Source organism: Drosophila albomicans, chromosome X (assembly GCF_009650485.2).
Source record: "Drosophila albomicans strain 15112-1751.03 chromosome X, ASM965048v2, whole genome shotgun sequence".
NCBI classification, from domain to species: Eukaryota; Metazoa; Arthropoda; class Insecta; order Diptera; family Drosophilidae; genus Drosophila; species Drosophila albomicans.
This window is the reverse complement of record NC_047627.2, coordinates 548,510-573,402: the sequence shown is the minus strand read 5'-3', so window position 1 is coordinate 573,402 and position 24,893 is coordinate 548,510. Positions and strand designations below refer to the sequence as shown.

At 37.7% G+C, this 24,893-nt stretch overlaps 2 protein-coding genes across 3 annotated transcripts; one reads left to right on the top strand and one right to left on the bottom strand.

The window, feature by feature from the left end:
• Positions 1–100: 100 nt before the first annotated feature.
• LOC117578010 (arginase-1) lies at positions 101–22,755 on the bottom strand. The gene is made up of 5 exons (XM_034263109.2): positions 22,475–22,755; positions 22,125–22,328; positions 21,829–22,015; positions 1,682–1,781; positions 101–832 (listed from the first exon to the last, which is right to left on the bottom strand). The coding sequence occupies exons 1-5, from the start codon at positions 22,665–22,667 to the stop codon at positions 464–466; spliced, it is 1,053 nt and encodes a 350-aa protein (XP_034119000.1). The 5' UTR covers positions 22,668–22,755; the 3' UTR covers positions 101–463.
• LOC117578009 (protein elav) lies at positions 5,494–21,632 on the top strand. Of its 2 annotated transcripts, XM_034263106.2 has the most exons (3): positions 5,494–5,791; positions 7,825–8,081; positions 9,793–21,632. In XM_034263106.2, coding segments are annotated over exons 2-3 (1,548 nt in total). In that variant the 5' UTR covers positions 5,494–5,791; positions 7,825–8,080; the 3' UTR covers positions 11,340–21,632. The 2 variants fall into 2 exon arrangements, with proteins under 2 accessions (XP_034118997.1, XP_034118999.1); XM_034263108.2 differs by lacking the exons at positions 5,494–5,791; positions 7,825–8,081 and adding an exon at positions 8,919–9,309.
• Positions 22,756–24,893: the final 2,138 nt, after the last annotated feature.

Sequence of the window (24,893 nt, the reverse complement as noted above, 5' to 3'; positions counted from 1 at the left end):
ATTTAAGAGGTGGTTTACTTGTATTGACGTGCGTGAAACCTAAAGGAATATTGAGACATTTATTTATTATTTTCAGCAGAAATTACAGAGATCGGACAGACGTAAATAATATTTATTATTCGATCGTAGGGAAACCTTTTAAGAGCTGTTAATTCTCTTTTCTTAGGGCTGTGACTTATGTATATTAAAATGAACTTGATAAACATTAAAGCTACAGGAATATTGTCAGCAAATTTGATAGCTGAAGCCCTGAAGTCTCTGAGATCGAGTCAGACGAAATACAGTATATAATATTATTTAGTATGCGATCGTAAGAAAATGAATTGAAATGTGAATTTTAACCTATTCAAATATCGTCAGCAAATTTGGAAGCTATAACTCTATGGACTATCACTGGTCCATGATGATACACTCTGCAACGGGTATACAAAAAAGAAAAAGAAAAGATTGTGAACATTTACATTTACTGCTCGTGTCCCAAAATATTCGTGTCCAGGTTGCTGTAATAGCGAGCGCCAGAGCGACGATAGCCGAACATGCTCTTGAGTATCTCCAGGCCAGAGTCGACTGTGGTACGAACATCTCGCTCGCTGCCCAGTTTCGGATTGATCTCGACCAGATCCATGCCCTGGACCCGTTTCGTGTCACGCAACGCCTCCACGATGCTGATGCCCTCGCGCAACGTGAGGCCACCTCGGACGGCGGTGCCAGTGCTGGGCGCCACATTGCTGTCGAGTGCATCGATATCGAAGCTCACGTGTATTTTATTCGCCGGATTCAGAGCGTCCAGTGTCATCTCGATGATTTTGGGTACGCCAACGCGATCGATTGACTGCAAGCAAACAACACGAATCAAGACTTAGTACAACTGCCCGCTAGATGGCGCTGGTAAGAAAGCTTTGTGCGCAAGCTGCATAGCGATTGGCGGCGGCGCTAGATGATGGAAGCTAGATAACTAGAACTATGATGGCGGCCATTATCGATAATCGAAATGTGCAGCCGTCTCGCTCTGGCCTTCGTTTCGGCCCCCCTTGGCATATCTCGATTGAACTAATGAGGCGATAATAAATTTGCAGCTCAGCACAAAAACATTAATCCATTTTTCAACAGACGTCGAATTTTGCACGAGTCATAAATAATGGCTGCTGTTGCTGCCTGCAGACTGCTGCAGGATGCAAGCGGATGTGGCTGAGCACGTTGCAGCAGCAGAGGCAGCAGCAGAGGCAGCAGCAGCAACCACCGTATTTTTGTGATCGCCTCGGATCGGAAGTTGTAACGACCAGTTGGCCAAGGGGTGGGCAGAGTAGCAGAGTAGCAGAGAGGAGGCGCTGCCCTGCCTATGGTGTGTGTCCTGTCCTGTGCTGTGTAACTTTGCCTGCAGCTACAGAGAAGGGTGCAGACTGAGCTAGGATTCAATTTCGCAGCCCCCGACAAAGCGAGCATTGCACAACCCCTATAAATGCGATGCGAGCTTGCACTTACAGCACACATTCACACACACACACACTCACACATGCGCATACATTTTCGGATGTAACGTTGTTGAGGTTGTCACGCACGATCGTTATGCGTTATTTGATCCCCCCAGCCTTCAGAAACCCGAATTTTACAATCCTGCGAGCGCGCGCTTATGTGTGTGTATGTATGTGTGTGTAATTTAGTGTCCCTCGATTCTACTTACATCCATGGCATAGTAACGTATTCCAAATTTATTCAATATGAACGCCTCGTAGGGGTCAATGTCCCTCAGTCCAATGTACACCAACTGATCCTTCGGCAGACTGAAATGAGTCACACAATGCGAATAGAAGAATGCGTGTGAAAGTTGTGTTGATCAAGTGACATGTGGAGAATTTTAATTATATTCAATACGAATGAACATATGCTATATTGAGGTTATGTTCGACTGAGCTTTTAAACAAATAGGGATATATGTATGTATATAGTGTTTAGGTTATGGCTAACTAAAACTAGATGTCTCATAGAATTGAGGATGTATATGACTTAAAGAAAACAGACTTCAGTTATATAGCAATAAAACTACATATATAGTATATAATTAAAGTTATGGTTATTAGCTAGCATTTAAGGACTACAGAAAAAAAAACGAGTTTATATCGAAGATTTAGAGATTTGAAACGATGAAAAGTTAACAAAGAATTGCGTTAATATAAAGGTTAGAAATGCCGACAAAAAATGGTGGAGAGTCAAAGTGGTGGAAAATCAAGGCAATTGTAGTTGAAAGTTATGCAGAAGTTTGGATGCTTTGTGGAAATACAATTATGCAGTGTTTTCTTGCGATTTGTGTATATGTTGTAGTTGTAAAATAGTGATTGACCTATAAAACAAATGAGGAAATGCATTTTACACTTCCTTTTTATGGTTGCGTAAAATTGCGAATCTATTTGATTTTAGATCTTGTTGTTGTTGAGGGGAAAGGGCAACGATCAGCTGCATCCTACACAAATGTGTCTGTGAGTGTGTGTCTGCATGTATTGTAAAGGATACTGATTAGTAGGCCAGGTGGCATTTCAGTTTCCTTTTGAGGCAGTCAACTGTGGCAATGTGGCACTGTGGCACTGTGGCGAGCGAAAGGAAATTCAGCATAAAAGGAACAGCACACATGCCACAATTAAAATGGCATGCAGTACAGCGACCCCTCGCCTCTTACTTTCGCCAGCCAGCCAGCCATCTCTCTCTCTCTCTCTCTCTCGCTTTATTTCTGACTCGATTCCTCGCTCTCTCTTTGCTGCTCCCTCGCGATCAGTTTTCTCGGGTGTCCTATGGTAATTTAAATGGTGATTATTATTGTTTAGTTTCAGGGAAAAACTGCATCTGTCGATCGCGTTGTGCAGCGAGACGTGCAAAGTTAAAAATGCCCTTAGCACAAAGGACGGAGGACGGAGGACGAACGACCAAGGACCATTATGTAAATGTAAAAGGGGGAAGGAGAAACAGCGAGGGGGTTGATGAATCATGCACTCTCGGGGACTAGTTTTTCGACCAGTTCTAGAGCAGATCCAGCTCCTAGGCACTCCTTGCTACTACGGATTGGTGCAACAAACTCACACTGCAGCGAAATGGACGAGTTGACTGTTGTGTTTTGTTGATTTTTTAGTTTGTGTTTATTCAAAAACACACGCACACACAGACAGGCACACAAAGCGAGCGTCGTAAATCGCTTAAGGGTGCGCCGGCCAACCCCAAAAACGAGAAAAACAAAAAAGAAGTGAAGGAAAACATTGCCATCTCCATTGCCATTGTTGTTGTAATCCTGTGTAGTTGGCTGCTGATTTTTAATCCCAGTTTTGTTGTAAATGCCAAGGTGCGTTTTGTTAGCTGGCGAAGCCAAAAGGATTAGGCCGCCGCCGCCCAGTATCCCGCATTCCCCTTTAGCATAACTTTCGCGTTCAATCGACAAAATGTGTTGCATACTGCGCGGCGACAGTGACAGCATACTGAATGTGTGCATGAGTGAGACAGGGCGAGCCCCAAAGAAAGCACGTGGGCAGCACTCACGTACACACTCCTTCTCTCACCCACTCTCGACTCACAGTCGGCAAGGCATGCGTCAGCAAAACAGAAGTTGGCGCAAATTAATTATTATCAGCAATGCTTATCATCAAGCAAATAAATACACACGCACATATTCGTACTGTGTTAAACTATCCACTGGCTCCCATTTCAGTTGGCGTCCCCCTTTGATCAGAGCCAGCAAATTTGGCATTCTCACAACAATCGTACATATGTACCTATGTACATACATATGTATGTACATGTGCACAATGCTGCGCTCAACTCTCATTTCAGCTGGCGCCACCCTTCGGCCAAAACTCACAAATTTAGCATTGTCATATCGTGTATGCAATGCATGCACACATAGTTTGTGTCACACACACACACACACATAGTAGCTTGCATGCATGCATAAATTGCGCTTATCTGGCAATGGACTTGCGGCACTTGCGCGTCGCCGATCTGTCTCGTCTGTCCACCCCCTTTTGGCCTTTAGCACGTTCGCAGTGCTGCTTCCTGGCAACCCAGATCTAAGCTAAAAACCACCCCAATACAGCCAGCACATTGCTTGCTTGAGTTACATTTTTATGTTTTTGCGAGCAGCGGCGACAGCGGCAATAACAATGTGTTCACTGCGTGTAAATTGGAACAGACAGGCGGCGGCACATTTGTAATGCCAGACCATAAAAATCAGCACATGGAAACCGGTGGGCAGCGCATAACAGGAAGCACACACACGAACACAATCACACACACGCACGCACACACAGTTAGAAGCGAATACAAGCGCAATTAAGCACACGCACGCACGCATGCCAAAAACCCTGAACCAAGTCCACAGCACACAGACACAATCACACACACATACACATACGCACTCTCACGCTACTCTGGCTTCGATAGGGGGTGTAAGCAAGCACAGAAACAGAAACAACCCCGTTGGCGTTGGTGGTTGTTGCACTGCAAAAATACGTTTGCTGAAAGCAAAAAAAAAAAGCAGTATTAAAGCGATAAACAGCCCTCGTGCTTTGCAAGGATAATGCACCAAAAAAACGTGAGATAGAATACAGGGAAAGAGGGAGAAAGCACATAGAAAGAAAGACAGAGCATCATAAAACGGTTGTCGACTTCATAACTAGTATCTATAGCATCCAAAATTGCAGTTTTCGATTTGCAAAACTGATCGACAGCCGCCTTATTTCGCAAATCGCAATTCAAATTTAAGCCCAGAAAATACATATACATATACATTTCGCCATTCACCAAATTGCGACTTTCTGGCAACACTTGGCAAGTTGGTTTGATCACCTAGCTTACTTGCATGACGAACATGCTTGATGCGAACACAAATTTAAATGCACGTACATATGTATGTATATACTTATGTATGTGTGAGCGCTGCCAGGCTACTGGAAAAATCAGCTCCAAAAAGTCATTTCTTGAATTTAAATAATTTCCAAGAATTCTGCATGTTTTGTAATTGTTGTAATAAATACAAACATTGAATTTGCTTGTTGGCGCCATGGATATGGAAATTGTTCATTTTGTTGTTAAAAACAACGGGTGGTCTGCGCTGAGTAGTTGATGCTCAGCTCACAAAAGGAGATTTCCTACGTCAGATCACCCACCATTGGCACCCGGTTTTCCAAACAGGAGACGAACACGATTACCTGAGAGCGCGCTCACTGCCGTCCACTCTCAGAGAGAGAACGACATCAAGCAGGAAAACCAACAACAACCATGGAAGCAAATGCGCACAACGTCTCTCTTTCTCTCTAGCATTAGCTCTCACTCTCTTTGCACAAGACTGACTACAAACGTGTCGCACATACGTAACATGAATGCGTATGTGTATAATTGTGTGTGTGTGTGTGTGTGTATCAGTGTTGCCGTTGTCTACGGGGGTAGCAGCAGAGGCAGCAGCAGCAAGAAGAGGAGGTTGTGTGTTGCGTTCGCTTTTGAGTTCGCGTCATTTTCATTTCCACGCTAGACGTTGTACGCCGCAGTACGTTTGAAACGCTCTTTCTCTGTGTCGTTGTGCGCTGCCTTCACAGCTCTCGTGTGCTCTGCTCATTTTGCAATTGATTTTTTTCGTTTTTTTGTTGTGTCCAAAGGAGAAAAGTAATGCAAATAACGTATACAACTTGTTTAAACTTAAAATCAAACACTAACTCAAAGTGAACACGAACAATAATCTGCAACTGCACTAACAAACAAACAAACAAGCAAGCAACAATAACAACAACAACTAGAACAGCAGCCGCAACAGCAAAACGTAAGCGTAACACTAACAACAACAACAACAACAACAATGATACGACAACTATCAACTGTAACTACAACAGCAGCGGCAGAAATAAAAGAATGCTACTAAAATTGCCAAAACGATCACAAAACGCGCTGCATAATTGTGCAATACATACAAACATACACACGTACATTTGTTTTTATGTGTATGTGCTTTTTTTTTGTTGTTCTTGAATGTTGTGTGTGCGCGTGTGTGAGTGTCTATTGTATGGAACAATTTTAAAAACACACTTAGTACGTGTTTACATACATATGTATATTTTGTATGCTAAAACTCAGAAATTACAATATATGCCATAGGTATGAGGAGACAAGGCTTCGTAAAACGGTCGGTTGGCATGTGGCGAGGGGGGCCAACAAACGCCAAACAGTTCAACAAACTCAAAAGAGAGGCAAAAGAGTTAAGCGAGATCAGTGCAAAGAGTAGCAGACAGCATAGTAGTAGTAGTTGAAGTAAAGCAATAGTAGTAAGAGTGAGAGTAGTAGTATATTAATCGCAGCAGCAGCAGCCGCAGTTGTAGTTGTAGTTAATATTAGTATGTATGTATGTATGTACGGGTGTAAGCAGTGTTTGCTGTGTGTTCAAATCTACTGCCGCTGCCGTCGCCGCCGCATAACATTTTCTGCCTGCGCCGCCGCCGCTCTGCTCTCTGCTGCTGTGTATCTGCGCTGTCAGTGTCCGTGTGTCTGTGCAGCTGTGTGAGTGGCAAAAAGGGCGCAGCTAGCATATCGATTTTATGTGCAGCGAAAAAAGGAGCATTGTACGCCGACAAAACAACTACATATCAAAATAGTAGTAACTAGAATTCAATGCATTCGAAAAAAAATGTTTTGAGCAGTTCTCATTCAAACAACAAAATAAAACGCCGGCCAGATTTCAAATAAATACAAAATAGTTTTAGTACAAATTTTGTGAGAAATCGAATTGTGATTATTTCAAAACAAAAATAGTGTTTTGTTGCGGCAGCAAAACTTTTCAACTAAAGAACAACAATAAACTTGTAATGATGTAGTGGAAGTGTGAGGGAGAGAGAATTGTGCGGAAATACAAATTAGAACGATTCAACGCTAAAGCAATGAACAATTCATATTTGTTGTCGATTTTTTTTTTTTTGTAAATTTTTGTTTTCAAATTAAGAAAGAACAACAAACATAGCAGAGACATACGCAAAGCAGCGCGTGTTTTAATTTAATAAGCGCGTCGCTAGCAACAACAACAACAACAAAACTTATAGATACTAAGTGCGTGTGTGTGTGTGAAAGCAAACATGCATATGTATATTCATATCATGTGTATGTGCCGTGTGTGCATATGTTTGTGTATTCACATGAATGGTGAAATATGCGCGCTAGTTAAATAAAGCATACTCACACATGCATACAGAGGCATGCATAGAAGAAATAGCAGCAACAACAAGAACAACAAAAACAACAACAAACAGCTACACATTGTATATATTGCAAAGCCAAAGGCAAAGAAAGGAGCGAGAGGGAGAGCGAGGGCGGTAGGTCGTTCGCTTGCCTGCTTGCTCGTTCCCTCACTCGCTCGCTCACTCAGTCACTCTCTTCCCAATGGCGCTCGCCATAAATTAGCACAGTGCCAGAGAGACGCAGTAGCAGCAACTGAGAGAGATACTGTTATAATCATCAGTATTGAAAAACAAAAATCTAACACAAAACTACAACAACAACAGGGGCAGCAGCAGAATTGTCCGAAAATTGTGTAACAATAAAAAAGAAATGAAATTAATATGTACACACATATTTATTTAATGTGTATACACAGAATTTTGGCTAAGTATCAATGACTAGTTTTCATTACTGCTGCCGCTGTTGGTGTTGTTGCCGCCTTTAGGTTTTGGGAAAAATCGATGAAATCGATAAATGCGCGATACGATAACAGAATCCAACAACAACGAGCAAACCAATTTACCGCTTTTTTTGTTTTTGTTTTTATTCACTCTTTTTGATACAACTACAACAACAACATCGACAACGCAGTAGACGACGAAAACGACTCCAGCGTTCAAATAACTGTTAGCAAGAAAACAAAACAAACGAAATAGTCGCAATTAATTGTGTAGCTAAAGAAACAGAACATATCCTGGTTCATCAAGAGCGAGAATCCTTGCCCTAAGAAGAAGCAGCTATAGACGAAGGAGTTGCGCCGTGTACAGCGCGCGCATATAAAACAAAAGAAAAAAGAGAGGGAATTCAAATTCAAATTTGCGGAAGAAGCAGAATTTTAACCGAAACAAGTGAGTACTAAATAAATAAATACTTTAATTTTAAATGCATGTGCTGAAGAGCTGATGAGCTATGATGGATCAATGAAGACAGAGGGGGGATGGTGGGAGGAAGGCAGAAAGAGGTGCAGACACTTTTAAAATCTCAGTTGTCATGGAAATTGAGAGCGGCAAACTATGTACATACATACATATATATGTATGTATGTGCGCTCTTCTTTTCGCTGCTCTTGGCGTGTGGGCGTGCAAATATGTATGTAGTATATACTAAATACACACTCACGCATTCAATGTGCTATGTGCAAAATAGATGTGTATGTATGTATATGCGTGCGTTTGTCGCGTGTGTCAGTTTTCGTTTGACCTTTTGACTTGAGTGCGACGAGTCACACAAGAGCTAGAGCTAGAGCGAGAGCGAAGGAGTAGAACTCAGCAGCAACCACCCAAAAAGTGCAAGTTCACACACAGAACACAGAGATCATCATCAATGCAGTCAGCAGCCTGTCGGTGTTGCCAGACTGCTGAAGGCACGGCACAAGCAGCGCACATGGTTCTGTTCTGTTATTAATCCAAGGGGGTGGCATTGTTCTTTGCTTTCGTTGTGTTTAACCCTTATGCGAGCCAGGCGTACATATTTCATCCATTTTCGCCAAATAAGTATTACAACTCGGTGTTTTTTTTTTTTTTTTATTTTAGGGGTTGCTGCTTTGCATGTTTTTTGTTTTGGCTGGATAGAGGGTGGGGAGGGTGACGGGCGGTTGCTCATTTTGTAGTTTTAAACAATTTTGTTTTTTTTTTTAGGCTGTAGTTGATTTGTTCGTTATTGGTTTTCATGGTTCAAGAGGGGGTTGTGTGAGCTGCTGTGTTAAGAGTTCGTTGCCGCTATATACCGTATATAAGCATGTGTGTGTGTGTATATATATTACATAACTGGGTTTGGCCGGGTACGTGTTTTGTTACAATTGCCAGCAGTAGGAGCAGTGGCAGCAGCAGGAGCAGGCGAGAGAGTGAAAGAGAGAGAGAGAATGTAACGGCAGCATAGCACGAAGGCTTTGCAAGGACCTGCGCTCAGTAGCATCGCGTGCTTGGGACGTAGCGGGTCTCGTAGCGGCAACGACAACGACAAACACCAAAAGCAAAATCAAAATCTATAAAAGCTCAGAAAACTCTCCACCTAACACAAAGAGAAATATTAAACCAACTACCTCCTTTGCCCGCTGCGCCGTTAATATATTTATAGGTGTGTGTGTGTGTGTGTGTGTGCGTGTATTAAATAAAGTGATTTGTCTGTGTTTGCGTCTGCTGAGATTGTAAGCTCTTGCTCTCTATCGCTCTCACTCTTGTTGTGTGCGTGTGAGTATTTGTTTGTGTGTGTGTGTGAGTGCAAAAGTAAGTTGCGAAAGTGGGCCGCAGGGCGGCGCTAGAGTGCGCAAAGCTCAAACTAACCGTTAACCAAACTAAAACTTGAACCGAAAAGTAGATTCCAAGTAATTGTTATTTGTAGTTTAATGATTGACTGACTGATTGATGGATAGATGCAGTTACTAACACACCTTGCAAATGGTTTAATCTTGACATTTAACTTTTTCTCTTTCATATGCTGTGCCTGCGTTGATCTACAACAATCCGATTTCCCATTCGAAATCCAATTCGAACTCCAAATCGAAATCGAATTTGAATTCGAACGGCAACCAATTTGAATCTGAATCGAAATCAATTGAAGTGGACTTTATGATGGCAAATACAGGCGCCGCCGGCGTGGACACACAAGCCCAGCTAATGCAGAGTGCAGCGGCCGCTGCGGCGGTGGCAGCCACAAATGCCGCCGCGCCGGTTCAAAGTGCAGCAGCGGTGGCAGCAGCGGCACAATTGCAACAGCAGCAGCAACAGGTGCAACAGGCGATATTGCAAGTGCAGCAGCAGCAGACACAGCAAGCGGTTGCCGCTGCCGCCGCTGCGGTGACGCAACAATTGCAGCAGGCGCAAGTGGCGCAGCAGGCGGTGGTGCAACAACAACAGCAGCAGCAAGTCGTGCAGCAACAGCAGCAGCAAGTGCAACAGCAGCAGCAGCAAGTGCAACAGCAGCAACAGCAACAGCAGCAAGTGCAGCAGCAGCAACAGCAAGTGCAGCAAGCTGTGGTTGCCGTCCAGCAACAGCAGCAGCAACAGCAACAACAGCAGCAACAGCAGCAGGTGCAGAGCAACACCAATGGCAACGCTGGCGGGGCACAGAACGGCAGCAATGGCAGCACAGAGACGCGCACAAATCTCATTGTCAACTACTTGCCACAGACGATGACCGAGGACGAGATCCGATCGCTCTTCTCCAGCGTGGGCGAGATCGAGTCGGTGAAACTGATACGCGACAAGTCGCAGGTCTACATTGATCCACTCAATCCCCAAGCGCCCAGCAAGGGCCAGAGTCTCGGCTATGGCTTCGTCAACTATGTGCGTCCCCAGGACGCCGAGCAGGCGGTGAATGTACTCAATGGCCTGCGATTGCAGAACAAAACGATTAAAGTGTCATTTGCCCGACCCTCCTCCGATGCCATCAAGGGCGCCAATCTGTATGTGTCTGGGCTGCCCAAAACGATGACCCAGCAGGAGCTGGAGGCGATCTTTGCGCCATTCGGTGCGATCATTACCTCACGCATTCTGCAGAATGCCGGCAACGATACACAGACCAAAGGTGTGGGCTTCATCCGCTTCGACAAGCGGGAGGAGGCCACCAGGGCGATCATTGCGCTGAATGGCACCACACCGAGCAGCTGCACTGATCCCATTGTTGTTAAGTTCTCGAATACGCCCGGCAGCACCAGCAAGATCATCCAGCCGCAATTGCCCGCTTTCCTCAATCCGCAACTTGTGCGACGCATTGGCGGCGCCATGCACACGCCTGTGAATAAAGGACTCGCCCGCTTCTCGCCCATGGCCGGCGACATGCTTGACGTGATGCTGCCCAATGGCCTGGGCGCAGCTGCGGCGGCGGCAACAACGCTCGCCAGCGGACCTGGCGGAGCGTATCCCATATTCATTTACAACCTGGCTCCCGAAACCGAGGAGGCGGCGTTGTGGCAACTGTTTGGCCCATTCGGGGCGGTGCAATCGGTGAAGATTGTCAAGGATCCCACAACGAATCAATGCAAAGGCTACGGCTTTGTCTCGATGACGAATTACGACGAGGCGGCCATGGCCATAAGGGCACTTAACGGCTATACCATGGGCAATCGTGTGCTGCAGGTCAGCTTTAAGACCAACAAGGCAAAGTAAACACCGCGACTGCAGACAGCAGACAGCAGACTGCAATGCCACAGGAGAGCAAGTACACCCCTCAAAATAGAAACAAAAAATAAAAAACACCCTTAACTACACAATACAATTATCTAGTTGACACAGAAGCAGAAGAGCAGATGCAGAAGAAGCAGAGAAGAACTCACGTATACATATATAAATATGCATGGTATCAACTAAACTGGTAACTAAGCGCAACAAAAAACAGTATGTGTAAAACACACACACACACACACACACATATGCAAACAAACACACACAAAGACGGACAGACAGACTGACGGACGGACAGACAGACAGACAGAGAGAAAGAGAGGCGGGCTTTTAGCCCAAGCCGAGGAGAAAAATCTCGTCTAAACAACGAAACGGCGGCCAAAACGCCGTTGAGGCCGTTGCAATAGCGAAATTCTTGTTTAGCATTTAAGTAAGCGAAGAACCTAAACTAAACTTAACTTGAGACATCGTGTCGATTGCAATATTTAACAAAACAAAACAAAAAAAAAAAAAACAAAAAATACGAAAAAAACAACAAAAACTAAACAAAATTAGTCGCAAAGCAAAAAAATAACAAAGAAATCTACAAAACAAAAAAAAAAAAAACCAAAAAGCGATGAAGCAAAACCAATGCATATTAATAATTATTTATGAAATTTAACTAGCAAAAAAAACAAAAATTTTTAAAATTATTAACTAAGAATAAGCAGCAATGAAATCTTCCAGTAACGAAAAGAATTAACAAAATGCAAATGAAATGAACAAAAACCTTAAAAGAAGCTGTTAGTTACACTCCAATTTTTCTACGAAACAAAAATAACAAGAACAACAAAAAGAAGATAAAAACTGCAAGGAAATGAAGGAAATTTCACAAGATATTTCTGGATTTTTGTGACGAGTCGCGTTAGAGATTTGTTTTCCCCATTTTCTCGGCTAGCTTAGAAGCAAAATGAAAAGTATTCAAAAGAAAATAAGTAATGGATAAACAAACACATACATGGAGGCTGCTACAGTATTACAAAATATATATAAACAAAAAAAAAAAGAAATTAATGAAATTTAATAATTATTATACTATATACAATAGCGATATATTGACATAAATGTATATTGTATTTAAATTTAAATTTTAATGTTTTGTGTTTGTTTTTATACATATGAAAAACCAAGCTAATGCAAATGAGAGCCAAGCGAAAATCCAATAACAAAATCTAGCGTCCGACTCGTACACACCCACAAACACAGACACAGACACATACACACACACACACGTGAAATACACCCAACACAAACATGGTCACATTGAGAAATGACAAATTGCATGAAGCTGGAGAAATTTTTTGATGGTCAAGTGTGCAAAATGCAGCGATAACGATAACGATAACGTAACCATAACGATAGCAATGCAAGCAGTTTACGCGAATAACAAACAAGATAAAGTTGAAGAGGAAGAGGAAGAGTTGTAGCAGAAGCTGAAAGGAAGTGAAAGTGAAGTGAAAGAAGTAGAAGCGAAGAAGAAGCAGAATACAGCAGCAGCAGAGCAGAAACGATAACGATAGCAGTAATACAATAATTTATGCGCAAATTTGAAACATTTTACTAAAGTAAATAATTGTTAGTGAATATTATACTATAATATTTATATATACCGTATATACTTTATATAATGTATAGTAAGCGGCATAAGAAAACATTTGCTAACATTTTTAGAGTTTAAAAAGAACAAGAACAAAACCGTAGCACAAAACTCAGTAACTAAATAATAACAACAACTTGAATATGAACATTTTTTATATGACAAAAGTTAAAAAAAAAAAACAAAAAAAAAAAACCCAATATATTAAACAGCATTAGAAAAGCGTTTTTCTAGTTAAGTAAGTTTAACTTTTTGTTATAAAACTTGAAAGAAAAAAAAACGATGTGAAAATGAAGAAAAATTCAAAATGACGCTTTGCCCTCGCTGCCTATTGAAAAAGAATGAAAATCGAGGTTAAGCAGGAGCAGGAGAATAATCAGAAGAAGAAGAAAGAGGAGAGTACAGTCGCGTTCAGTATTATGTGGTACTGTGCGGTACCGTTAAGTTCAACCGTCTATCTATCGATAACAACCACACACACACACACACACACAGTGAACCCTTTCCATACAACACTTCGCACATCCAATGATCATTGATCTTTGTGCAATATCTGCGTTTTATCATTGCTTACACACCAAACCAAACCAAACACTGACACACACAACATATTGTTGATTTCTTTGAGAGTTTCTATATTTGAGTTTTGATTGATTGGTATTTTTGTATTTGGTATTTGGTAAATGCGTTTTGTATGATTTCTTTGTTTATTTGTGTTTTTGAACATAATTGAAAGCGCTCGTTGTTATTATTCAAATTGCAGCCATGCATATTTATTTATTGTATACCATTTATGGAAAGAGACTTAATTAGAACATGTTTCTTTTTTCCAAAAACATATACCATACATACATGTATGTACTTCGATTAATTTCAATAATGATTTTTTTATAGTAGGTACAATACGTCTAGTTACAATTAATTTATGTCAACACTACCTATTTTAAGTTGTATCCAGAAACAAAAACAAACAAAAAAACAACAAAAAAATCCAACGAAAACACTGATAACAACAAATAAGAAATACCTTAACACAAGATCCTTAGCAAAAAAAAGAAAGAAGAGAAAATATGTGGAATGCAACAAAAGCGAAAATTGCTTGTGTATAAACAATATTCATAATTATAATTATTATTATTTTTTTCATAATTATAGGAAACAATTTTTTGTTTGAACAAAATTTGCAACAAGAAATCTAGTCAGCAAAGTGAAGGTAAAGCAAAAGCAAAAGCAAAAGGATATCGAAAGTCAGAAAGGTGATGAATTGAGGCAGCCACACGCCATAGAAAAAGATATACATACTATATATGGTAGAAGAAGAAGAATACGCGTGTAGACAAAAAAATGCTAAATATTTTCAATACGATTAAAAGAAAATTTATATTATTATATTCTAATTACAAATATACCATAACTACCATATAGCAAAAAACAAAAATTGAAAATAACATTTAAAACAACAGCAAGTAGTGCAAGCCCCGAACCCCGAACAAGGAGAATGAAAGAGATCCCAGCATAGAAAACCCTTCAAGATGATACTATCAAATGATGAAAAGAATAGAAAAGAAAACTTATATTCTAGCTAAAATTTAAGCATAGCAAAATTGAGCGCGCCAGTCGATAACAAACAAAGAAACACACACTTTTAAAAAATTTCATGACATACACAAACATTTATACACGAGCGAAATTTTAATTTATTCACATTTCTTTTGTAATGTCGAAATATCCAAAGATTTATTTTCATTATATATATATATATATATATATATATATATATATATTACAATATTATCGTATATTATGTATTATTCCCGTAACTGTACTAATTTCTTTAATGAAATGAAGAAGTGGAAGATTGATAGCAAAATGTGTGCAAAATGAAAAAAGAGAAAGAGAGAGGGAGAGAGAGGGAGAGGGACCGAAGAGAGTTGTCTTTTATTTTGCGTGCTTATTGCATACAAATGAATTTGCAATAATTCTTGTGACTTTTATTTATGCATATGTCTATGTATATATCATTTATATGCATATATATCTGTATAAATAGAGTGATAGAAGATGAATGCATATGGAATGAATATGAAACCATTTAATGATTAAGTGAAATTATGTACTTGATTTTGTTTAATTTATTTGTCGATCATAATCTTTTTTCAATTATACTATTATTACGTAATTATAATATTGTGCAATAGTTTTAAAATGCAGCAAACAACAACAAGAACAACCGCAAACAACAAAACATGCATCTCAGCTAAATTACAATTATAATTTTTTTAAGTCTTAAAACAAAATTAAAAACAAAAAAAAAAAACAAACAAAAAACAATCTAAAAAGAATGCATAGAAACGAAATGAAAAGTAAATCATTTATGATTATGTAACTTGAATATATTAATATTATTATTCAAAAGAATACACAATATAACAATTATTTTTTTGCGTGTAATTTACGAATTAAGGAAATTTGATATATTTATATATAATATATTATATACATATATGTATAATTTTTTTCTTTACCTTTAAGTAAAACCAAAACAAAAGCAAACAACAACAGAAACAAAAACAAAAAAGAAAAGAATATGAAAATATTATTTATTGTACTTTATAATTAATTTAATTTCAAATCCTATTTCAACTGCAAATACAATTCGAACTCGAATTCGAATTCGAGTTGGCAATTCAATTGCTTTCACTTGAGCGAAGCATACAAGATAAACACACGCAAAAGAGAGAGCAATTAAGGAGGAGCATTGTCAGATCTTCACTCCGATCGAAGCGCTCTCTCTCGCTCTCGCTCTCTGATTCGGACTTAAAGCGCCACAAAAGAGAATATGCTTCTGCGTTTTTTGAACATTGAAAACAATATTTTTTTTTATTTTTATTTAATTTGGATTTTTGATTTGTATTTTAGTTTACATATTTTGCTATTGATTTTATTTCTTTTACTTTATATTTATTTGTATACTCTGTCATTTTCCCACACATATACACTACACCCACACACACATATACACATGCACATATTATAAACCCTAGCGAATCCGGCGCATATTATATGTAGAGATATATAACCATATATATCCAATATAATGTTAAGGTCATTGTAAACCAAGTGACTCGACAACTAAAAAAATAACTTGTGTATCGAATTGTGCTTTTGTTTTTTTTTTTTTTTTTTTTAATTTATTTGATTTATGATTTTGATTTTATCTGTTTTGACAATTTCTTTTCGATTTGATTTCTTTTGATTATGATTATGATTACTACTCAATATACTTATGTTTAATTTTTATGATTTTTATAATTTGAATTTTTGCCAACAAAATAATAACTACAAAAAAAAAAGAAAAAAAATATACAAACAATAATTTTTCAATAAAAAACACTTGATAAAATTGTCGCATAATTTTTTGGTTTTCATTATTTTCTGTGTATCTCTTGTATTATTTTACTTTTGTTTAAATCTTTCTTTATGTTTGTTACTTTGTTAAAACTTTTGTTTTGTGTGTATGTCTCTTCACCCACCAGTTCGTAAACGTTCCCTTTGTGTGCACAGACCGGATCTTATCCTATCATTATCATTATCACCCCAGCCATTATACCACACATTCAATCGATCTCCTGTTTCGCTTTCTGTGAAGAGCAAATTCCCAAAATGGAATACCAAATATTCCAGTCGTAAAGCTAGTCAAACGTCAGAAAAATTAATGATCTCATCGCATTCCCATAAACCCAATATTTTTCTATTTTGGGGCAGGAAAACCTAGTCAAAACAGTCAAACCGCGGCCGTTTCTTTCATTTTACTAAACTACTTTACTCAAGTATTTCGTTTAATATCTTCAAACACACACACACACACACACACACATTCCACTAAACGAAGAACCTGACGAACTGTACGAAATGTTGCAATTTTAACTAAATGCGATATTATTTTTGTTGTGTGCAAAACGAGAATTTAATTGATTTTAATTGAATTGAATATAAATTATGATTAGTTAGCCTTAGTCTTATGCTTAGTTATCGTATATAATCTATATAGTAATATGCGCTTATTATTTATATATACACTTATTTATACAACAATAACAACAAAAAAGGCGAACCTCAACTAAACTATAACTTAAACAAAAAAAAAGTATAATAGTTGAAGAGAAAAGCAGCATAACAGACAAGATACGCCAGATATGAAATATGTATATTATGATTATGATTATTACATTATGATCAAGATCAAGATGCGATAATTTAATTTTTTTATTATATCGAATACTTAATAATATTTATCCAACATTCCAAATGATATTTCAACAACAACAAAATGGAAAACAATGCAACCAAAAAAAAAAAAAAAAAAAAAATCTAAAAAAAAAACAAAATTAATATTATAAATGTATTTGCAAAATATATGATTATGAGTTTTTCTTGCTTTGCATATCGAATACACTAAACTTGGTTCCGTTATCTTTCAGTTCACGTTCAAGTTTGGTATCCTCATTCATTGAGTTCTGTTTATTTGACTTTCTCTGCTCATTTAACACGTTTCTTTCTATTTCGAATCGTATCTCTTTTCATTTGAGTTCCCCCCCTTCCCCCGCTATGTGGCTATGTGGATTTCTAGCTTCGTCTAGTCTATAGTCTAGTCGCTGCGTTCATTTCCGAGCTCAACGTGCGTTCTCCTTTTTTTATATGCGTTTCGTTTCCTTTTTGTTCCCCATGCGCTCTTTCGCTCTCTCTTTTTCCTTAGTTGAATTCTATGAGCTCTTTCACTCTCTCGCTCTCCTGTTGATCTCTTTTTCTCGTACACTTGCCCCCGCTCCCCTTCCTCTGTTCACTGTTCATTCAGGGATATCGCGTTCAGTTCATTCAAGCTTTTTCGTTGAACTTTTGTGATTTTGTGTAACTATTGCCATTAATTTTTCTTACAGTGTAATTTGAAACTCTCATACACTTACACCAACACCAACACCAACACCACTTCCACAGCCACACACAGTTTTTCTCCAAAATGTTTCAGTTGTTGTGCTACAGTCTCCAACCAACGAAGTGTTCCATCTTTATATAAAAGCGTATAAGTTTTTTTTGCGCAGTGTATTTACAATCTACTTAGTTTGATTTTGATTTAGTGTGTAAGTATGTAAGCCAAATGAACTAACCCAAAAAAACAAAAACCAAAAAAAAAAAATATGCATACAAACATAAAACAATTATGAAAACAGAACATAATTATTAACATAAAAAAAAACAAATAACAAGCGATAAAAAAAGAACTCTGAAAATGGATATATGAACTTTTTGCTTTTCACTTTGATTTCATTTTGTTAACTTGCTCAGTTCTTTTGCGCAGTGTATATCTCTCTTACTCTCATGTTCTCGCTCTCTTTCTCTTCACAAACATTTAAAATAATGAAATCTTTGTCCGATTTTGCTGAAGTTTTGAGAAGCTCAACAATCCAATTCAGTCGTCCGATCTGATTAATTGCGAAATGACAAATTTATATGAATTTTTAATCTGAAACTTGAGTGAAACAGACGAACAGACGGACAGACGGACAAATGATGATTCAGGTCTTGAATATAGATTTGTTTATATCTTCCTTTTATACTTTTTACTCTCGTTTGTTTTTCGGTAAGTAAAATGGAAAAGCTGAAAGAGACAGACATGGCATAGAGTATAGATGGATCAGAGATATAACATCGCCCCAAAACAACATACTCTCGTACTTAACCCAAAAAAAAAAAACATAAACCAGGCTAATATATAATTTCATTTGCTTTCCTCTGTACAGCGTTAATTTTCCTCAAATAATAAACATCGCCCATGATGAGTTTTGACTTCAAAAATGGTTTTTTGTACTCTTTTTTCTATTGTAGCTAACCAAAAAAAAAAAAAAAAAAAAAAAAAAAAAAAAAATAATAATAATGATTAAAAAATGAGTCGAATGCATTTCTAATTTGTTTCTTTCTCTTGATTTATTTTCAGGCGTGTGTTGTTGTTCGATTTTGAATTGAATTTGACATTTAACATTTACATTTAACATTTAACTTGACATTAGTTATATTAATTAATTAATTGAAGCGCAATAATGATTGTATAATTATATATGATTCCATTCGATATTGATTGTAATTACATTATTTACATACTTGGTCCATATGCACATACATGTATCTATAAAAAAGATATGTATGTATATTGCCATATATATACTCGTATATAAACCACACACACACACATTATATATTGTAATTTCCTTGATTTAATTACAGTTAACGCAACGCAACAAAACAAGACAAACGAAAAACGAAAAAACAAAAAAAATTAAAACAAAACAACTTTTATAAGTTTTGAAGAGATCAGCAAAATATCAAATAGCTTAACACATTTCCTTATCCCCCTTTAAACCCCTTTAAAAAGTAGAGAAAGAAAAGCGTACTGAACGAAAATATTCTTGCAGAAACTCACACCCTAAATTGATCGATATATATGTACATATGTATGTACATATGTTATTTTTTCCGTTTATGTTTTCGTTCAGAAATATCTATACAGGATTATTTGAATTATATGTATAATTTGAACTGCAAGAATATTGGAGGCCAACAAATGAAGGAGGAAAAATACAAACCCAAACCATAAAGCTGACACCGATCACCGATAGTTGTACTTATAAGCAAAGCACATTGATTGAAAGTTCAGAAGGAGAAATATTGTATAGTTTGCGTTTGGTTTTGAATGTCTTTATTTAGCATACGCACCTAGAAAGTCGAGAAAAATAGCCTCGCAATTATAGTCTAGTAGACCAATGTCTTAGTCCTTATCCCAAAGTTAGAATATGTACATACATACATGTATGTATGTATGTATGTATATTCGTTTAATAAAATGTCGCATAGCGATGACCAAAGAAGTAACAATCACAACCAACTGACAACTCTAAACAACCACCCGCCGATCTCTATTTACGTTATATAAATAGATATATGTATATTATATATGTATGTATTTATATATAAATGCTTTATTTGAGTAATCCCATCACCCGAAAGAGTTTATTAATTTGAAGAGCTTACTTGATCTAAAGAAAATGTTCTATTGTTGTACTTATGTATTATGTATGATATTTTGTATTGTAAATAAGTGTACACACACACACACACACACACACATCAACAATGATTTCTTTTAATGTAACGCTCTTTGTTTCTCCCCCCTCCCACACACAACACACAACAAACACACACTATATCTATCTCTGTCTGGCACAGAGTAAATGCTTGTGCTCATCAACAACAATAACAACTTAAGTTTTTGCGTTTTAGCATCATATTTTCATCGGTTTTATCGATTTGGATTATCGATTATTGTGATGTATAATTTTAAGTTATCCAATTGATTGTCTCTCTTACTACGTATTATCTATGTACATACATATGTACATAAACAAAATCTAAACCAAAAATAATCACAAACAAATAAGCAATATTTCGAAGCTAGCGAATTAAATTTGAATTTACGGTTTTCGTTTTCGGTTTCGGTATTTCGATATTTGATTTGATTTGTTGTTTTTGTAGATTCAACACCCAGCACCAGAGCCAGCTACGACGGCGGCCAATAGACGCGACTTACATAGACTTATAGACTTCAGGGGCAACCCACCCCCTTTCCCAGCCATTATGCACCACTTATACTCTATATATATGTATATACAATATATTATCTATAGTATATGTATATGTATGTATGACAGTAAAACTAACAATAGACCGAGATTTTGTTAATTTATTACTTGCATTTTCGTTTTCGAATCTCAGTTCAAAGTCAAGAACTTAACGGGTATCCTCTTCAGTTCATTTGTAGATTATAAATATACATATACATACATATGTATATGTACATATATACATATATAAGTTACTATATACTATATTGGTTTTTGCAGCTTTTATAAAACGTATTCTTAGCAATTTTAGCATTTTGATTGACGTAAATTTCGTTACGAATTACGAATTGTTTCCGTTTTGTTTTCTTTCCTTTCTCTTCTGTTCTTTTCCTTTCTACATGCCACACACACACATTATTACGTATTCACCATTCATCATACACACATACATATGTAAGTACATATGTACATATATGCAATTATTTGATTCCGTTTCAATTCACAGTAAACAACTCTGTTATCATTTCGTATTTTTTTTTGTTTTTTGTATTTGTATTTATTTGTTTTTTGTTCGATTTAGTTTTGATTGTTTAAAGATTCTTGGTTTAGGTTCCCAAAATACAAATTGAAAACAGACACTGCCAAAATTAGAAGAAATGTTATTAAACTTTCGTAGGTTGTCAATTAATTAATAAGAAAACGAAAATGAATTCAACAGAATCCTAAGACTGAGATCACAAGAAAAGAATGCGTGCAAGCGAAAAGCAATGAATAATTATGATTAAATAACGTAAGAAAAACGTTAAAAATAATAGAAAAAAATAAAAAAAAACAAACAAATCGAAATGCATAAATCGAAAACAAAAATCAAAAACTTGGTTCATTATGAAGACTGTGATACGGGAGCTAGCTCCCAGCTTCAACTACATAGATCTTAATGCAAAAAAAAAAAAAAAAAACACCAACAAACATCTAAAACACCTAAAGAAACGATAACTAAAATTAGTTGTAAGATTTTTTGCAAGCGATTTTTGTGTGTCTAGCTGTAAGCAACTTTAGCGATAACGATAACAATAACGATTACGATAACGAGTGCAATAAAGAATATAGCAAATGCAATGAGAGGGAGAGAGAATCGATATCGATAACGATAACTATAACTCACCAGTTCGGCGCGATATCGTCGATGGCGGCATGCTGCCAGGTGCCGCGCAGCTGCTGCAACAGAAACGAGACGGGCATCCCGTGTATGTTGCCCGACTGCGACGTGCTGTGCAAATTGATGTCCGCGTGCGCATCGATCCACACCAGCGAGAGATTGGGCGTGTGCTGCAAGTGCCCCGCAACGGAGCCTGGTCCCCCGAAAGACACGCGTTAAAATTGTATTTTGAATTAGCATTGTACATATGTACATATGTACATACATATGTATGTAGTACAAGTCAATAATAAGCTACACACCAAAGCCAATGGCGTGATCACCGCCAATTGTGAGAAATTGGGCATTCTGCTGCAGCATCTGTTGCACCTGCTTGATCAGCGCCAGATTGCAGGCCATAAAGTCCGCATAATTGCGTATGTGGTGGTAATGCTGGCGCTGCTGTTGCAGCAGCGTCTCGTCCACTGCGTATTGCAGGTTGCCGTAGTCCGTGATGATCAGACGCTCTGTTATCGCATGCAAATCGATAAAACCAAAAACGATACAAATAAATCGCACCATCGAATCAACAAAACACAATCAAAACAAACGTCTTTCATTTCGAATTATCTACTCAATTCGTATTCGCTTTCGCACTTTGCGTCTCACTCACCGTCACTGCTCTGCAACACCTGACGCAACTTGTTCTGACGCAGCAAATCGGGCGCTAGCTCCACGCCTTGCTTCGACTGTCCTTTGGCAAAGGGTACACCGATGATGCCCAGATGATGTGGTGACGTCGCTGTGCTTAAAGCTCGCTGCAATTGGCAGCGCGACGCTACCGCCATCTGTCGGGTCCACCACATGTTCTACTTTGTTTTTTGCGTGTGTGTGTGTGTACGCGTTGTTTGCTCCACGCTGGTCAACTGCGGTGACAGTTCTGAGACTGAGACTCAAGATGTCACTCTGCTCACTTTCGCCGCTGTGTGCTGTCAACTATCAACATCGCCTCCGCCCTCCGTCGTCCGTCGTCCACCGCTGCTGTTGTCATTGGACAACGTGATAATGTCGCCCCTCCACTTGAACTGATAAGGCAGCGGGCCGTCGGCTGCTGTCGCGATAACCTTGATCCTGGCCGCATACACGCATTTAAACGCACACACACACAGACAGACGCTTTTGTAACTATCGGGGAAGCGAATGAATCTGCGCAATTGCTCAGCGACAAACTTGATTTAAACTTGAACGCATCTCTTTCTGTTGACTTTGCTCAATCATCGATTTGTACCGTATGCGCACAGTCGCCAATCTAAAGCAACAACAATATAATCTAGAATGTCCTCTACAATTTTTCCATTTTCCTGTCTTCACTTCTTTTGTCATTAAAAACAAATTATGTATTGTATTTATCCAGATGCTGTTCTAATTTTTTATTGGATCATTTTGCTCGCGTGCAGTCTTGTAGTGAGTTATTCTTTCACTTTTCAAGAATTGACTAGCGAAAAGTATTTAAATTAAATTATATTAGCCAATCTTAAAAAATTATGGCAAAACATTTTTATCAATCTGAAAAGTGTTTTAGAAGTTCTACACCTCAATTTCTTATTTTGTTTACATATTTCCCAGAACCATAACATTTACATATGTATATTAATTTCCTAATTTGCTAATTTCACAATATTGTTATACCCATTACCCATAGGGTAGAAGGGTATTATAACTTTGTGCCGGCAAGAAATGTACATATATAAGAGGTAGAAGAAGCCATCTCCGACCCTATAAAGTATATATGTATGTTCTTGATCAGCATCAACAGCCGATACGATCTAGCCATGCCCGTCTGTCCGTATGAACACTTAGATCTCAGAGACTATAAAAGAAAGAGCATTTTTTATGTTTGCACGCAGATCAAGTTTGTTTCAAATTTTTGCTACGCCCACTTCCGCCCCGCAAATCAACAAAAATCGAATAACAAGCGTAATTTTAAAGTTAGAGTCATGCATTTTGGTGTATACAATAATAACTATAGCAGTTGTGATTCCTGTGATTTGGAAATAAAAAATAATACTCAGATAAAAATTAGTCTTACTAGGGATCTTAGTTGCTTTGGCTGACAATCTGGTATATTTTGCCGTCTATGATATAATTTGAATACGGTACTACATACATATATCGATATATGTACCAAGTATACCATTTGTTATTTTTAATATTTTGTAGTATTTTCGGTATATGTATTTTGAGAATAATATCGCTGTTATTCAAAATGGATAACGGGTAGCTCACTGTCGAGCAAACTCGACTGTAGCTTTCTTACGTGTTTCCTTTTTTAACTATCAAAGCAATTTGCTAAATATTTTACTTCGCCGTTGTTAAATATTATAACAGTGTAAAACTTATTTCTGAACCGTGAAGATCAAAGATATTTAAATAAAAGTAAAACAGACCAGAGTCGTACAATTACTGTTACTTAGAAATCAAAAGAAATTAATTTTAATGCATTATAAGGTAAATCGCTTCTGGCCAATTGTCTCTCATTCCCCTCAATTTAATTATTTCCATATACATATAGCGACTGTATAAGAAGCAGAGCATGGTGGAAAACTTTGAATAGATCCCATTCCAATGGTCGCTTAGTACGTTTCTTTTTTACTCAACCAACCTTTCATTACCTACCTGTATTACAAAATATATTATATATTACCAAATATACCATAGTGTACCAAAAATACCGTATTATACCAAATGTACCGTGTAGTAAAAAATATACCATACTATAAAAAGGCTCAATTATATCCTTGTACTAAATTTTATCTTCTACTTTTCCGTATTCCAGTACCGGAATTCCCATAAATCATCACATACAGAATTTCCAATTTTTTTGCGGTGCAGACTTTAACATAATAAATATAGAATGTTTGCAAATTTGTTCTGAATAGTAGCGATAGAATACTTGGGGGCTTCAGACAGCCAATTTATTTATAAATTTCATTGGGGGGATGGAAGACCTCCAGGGAATATTTTCGTGATAACCCCATCACCCCATCCAAAAATGAAGAGAATGTGTTTTAATGTATATATTGTTTTATTTG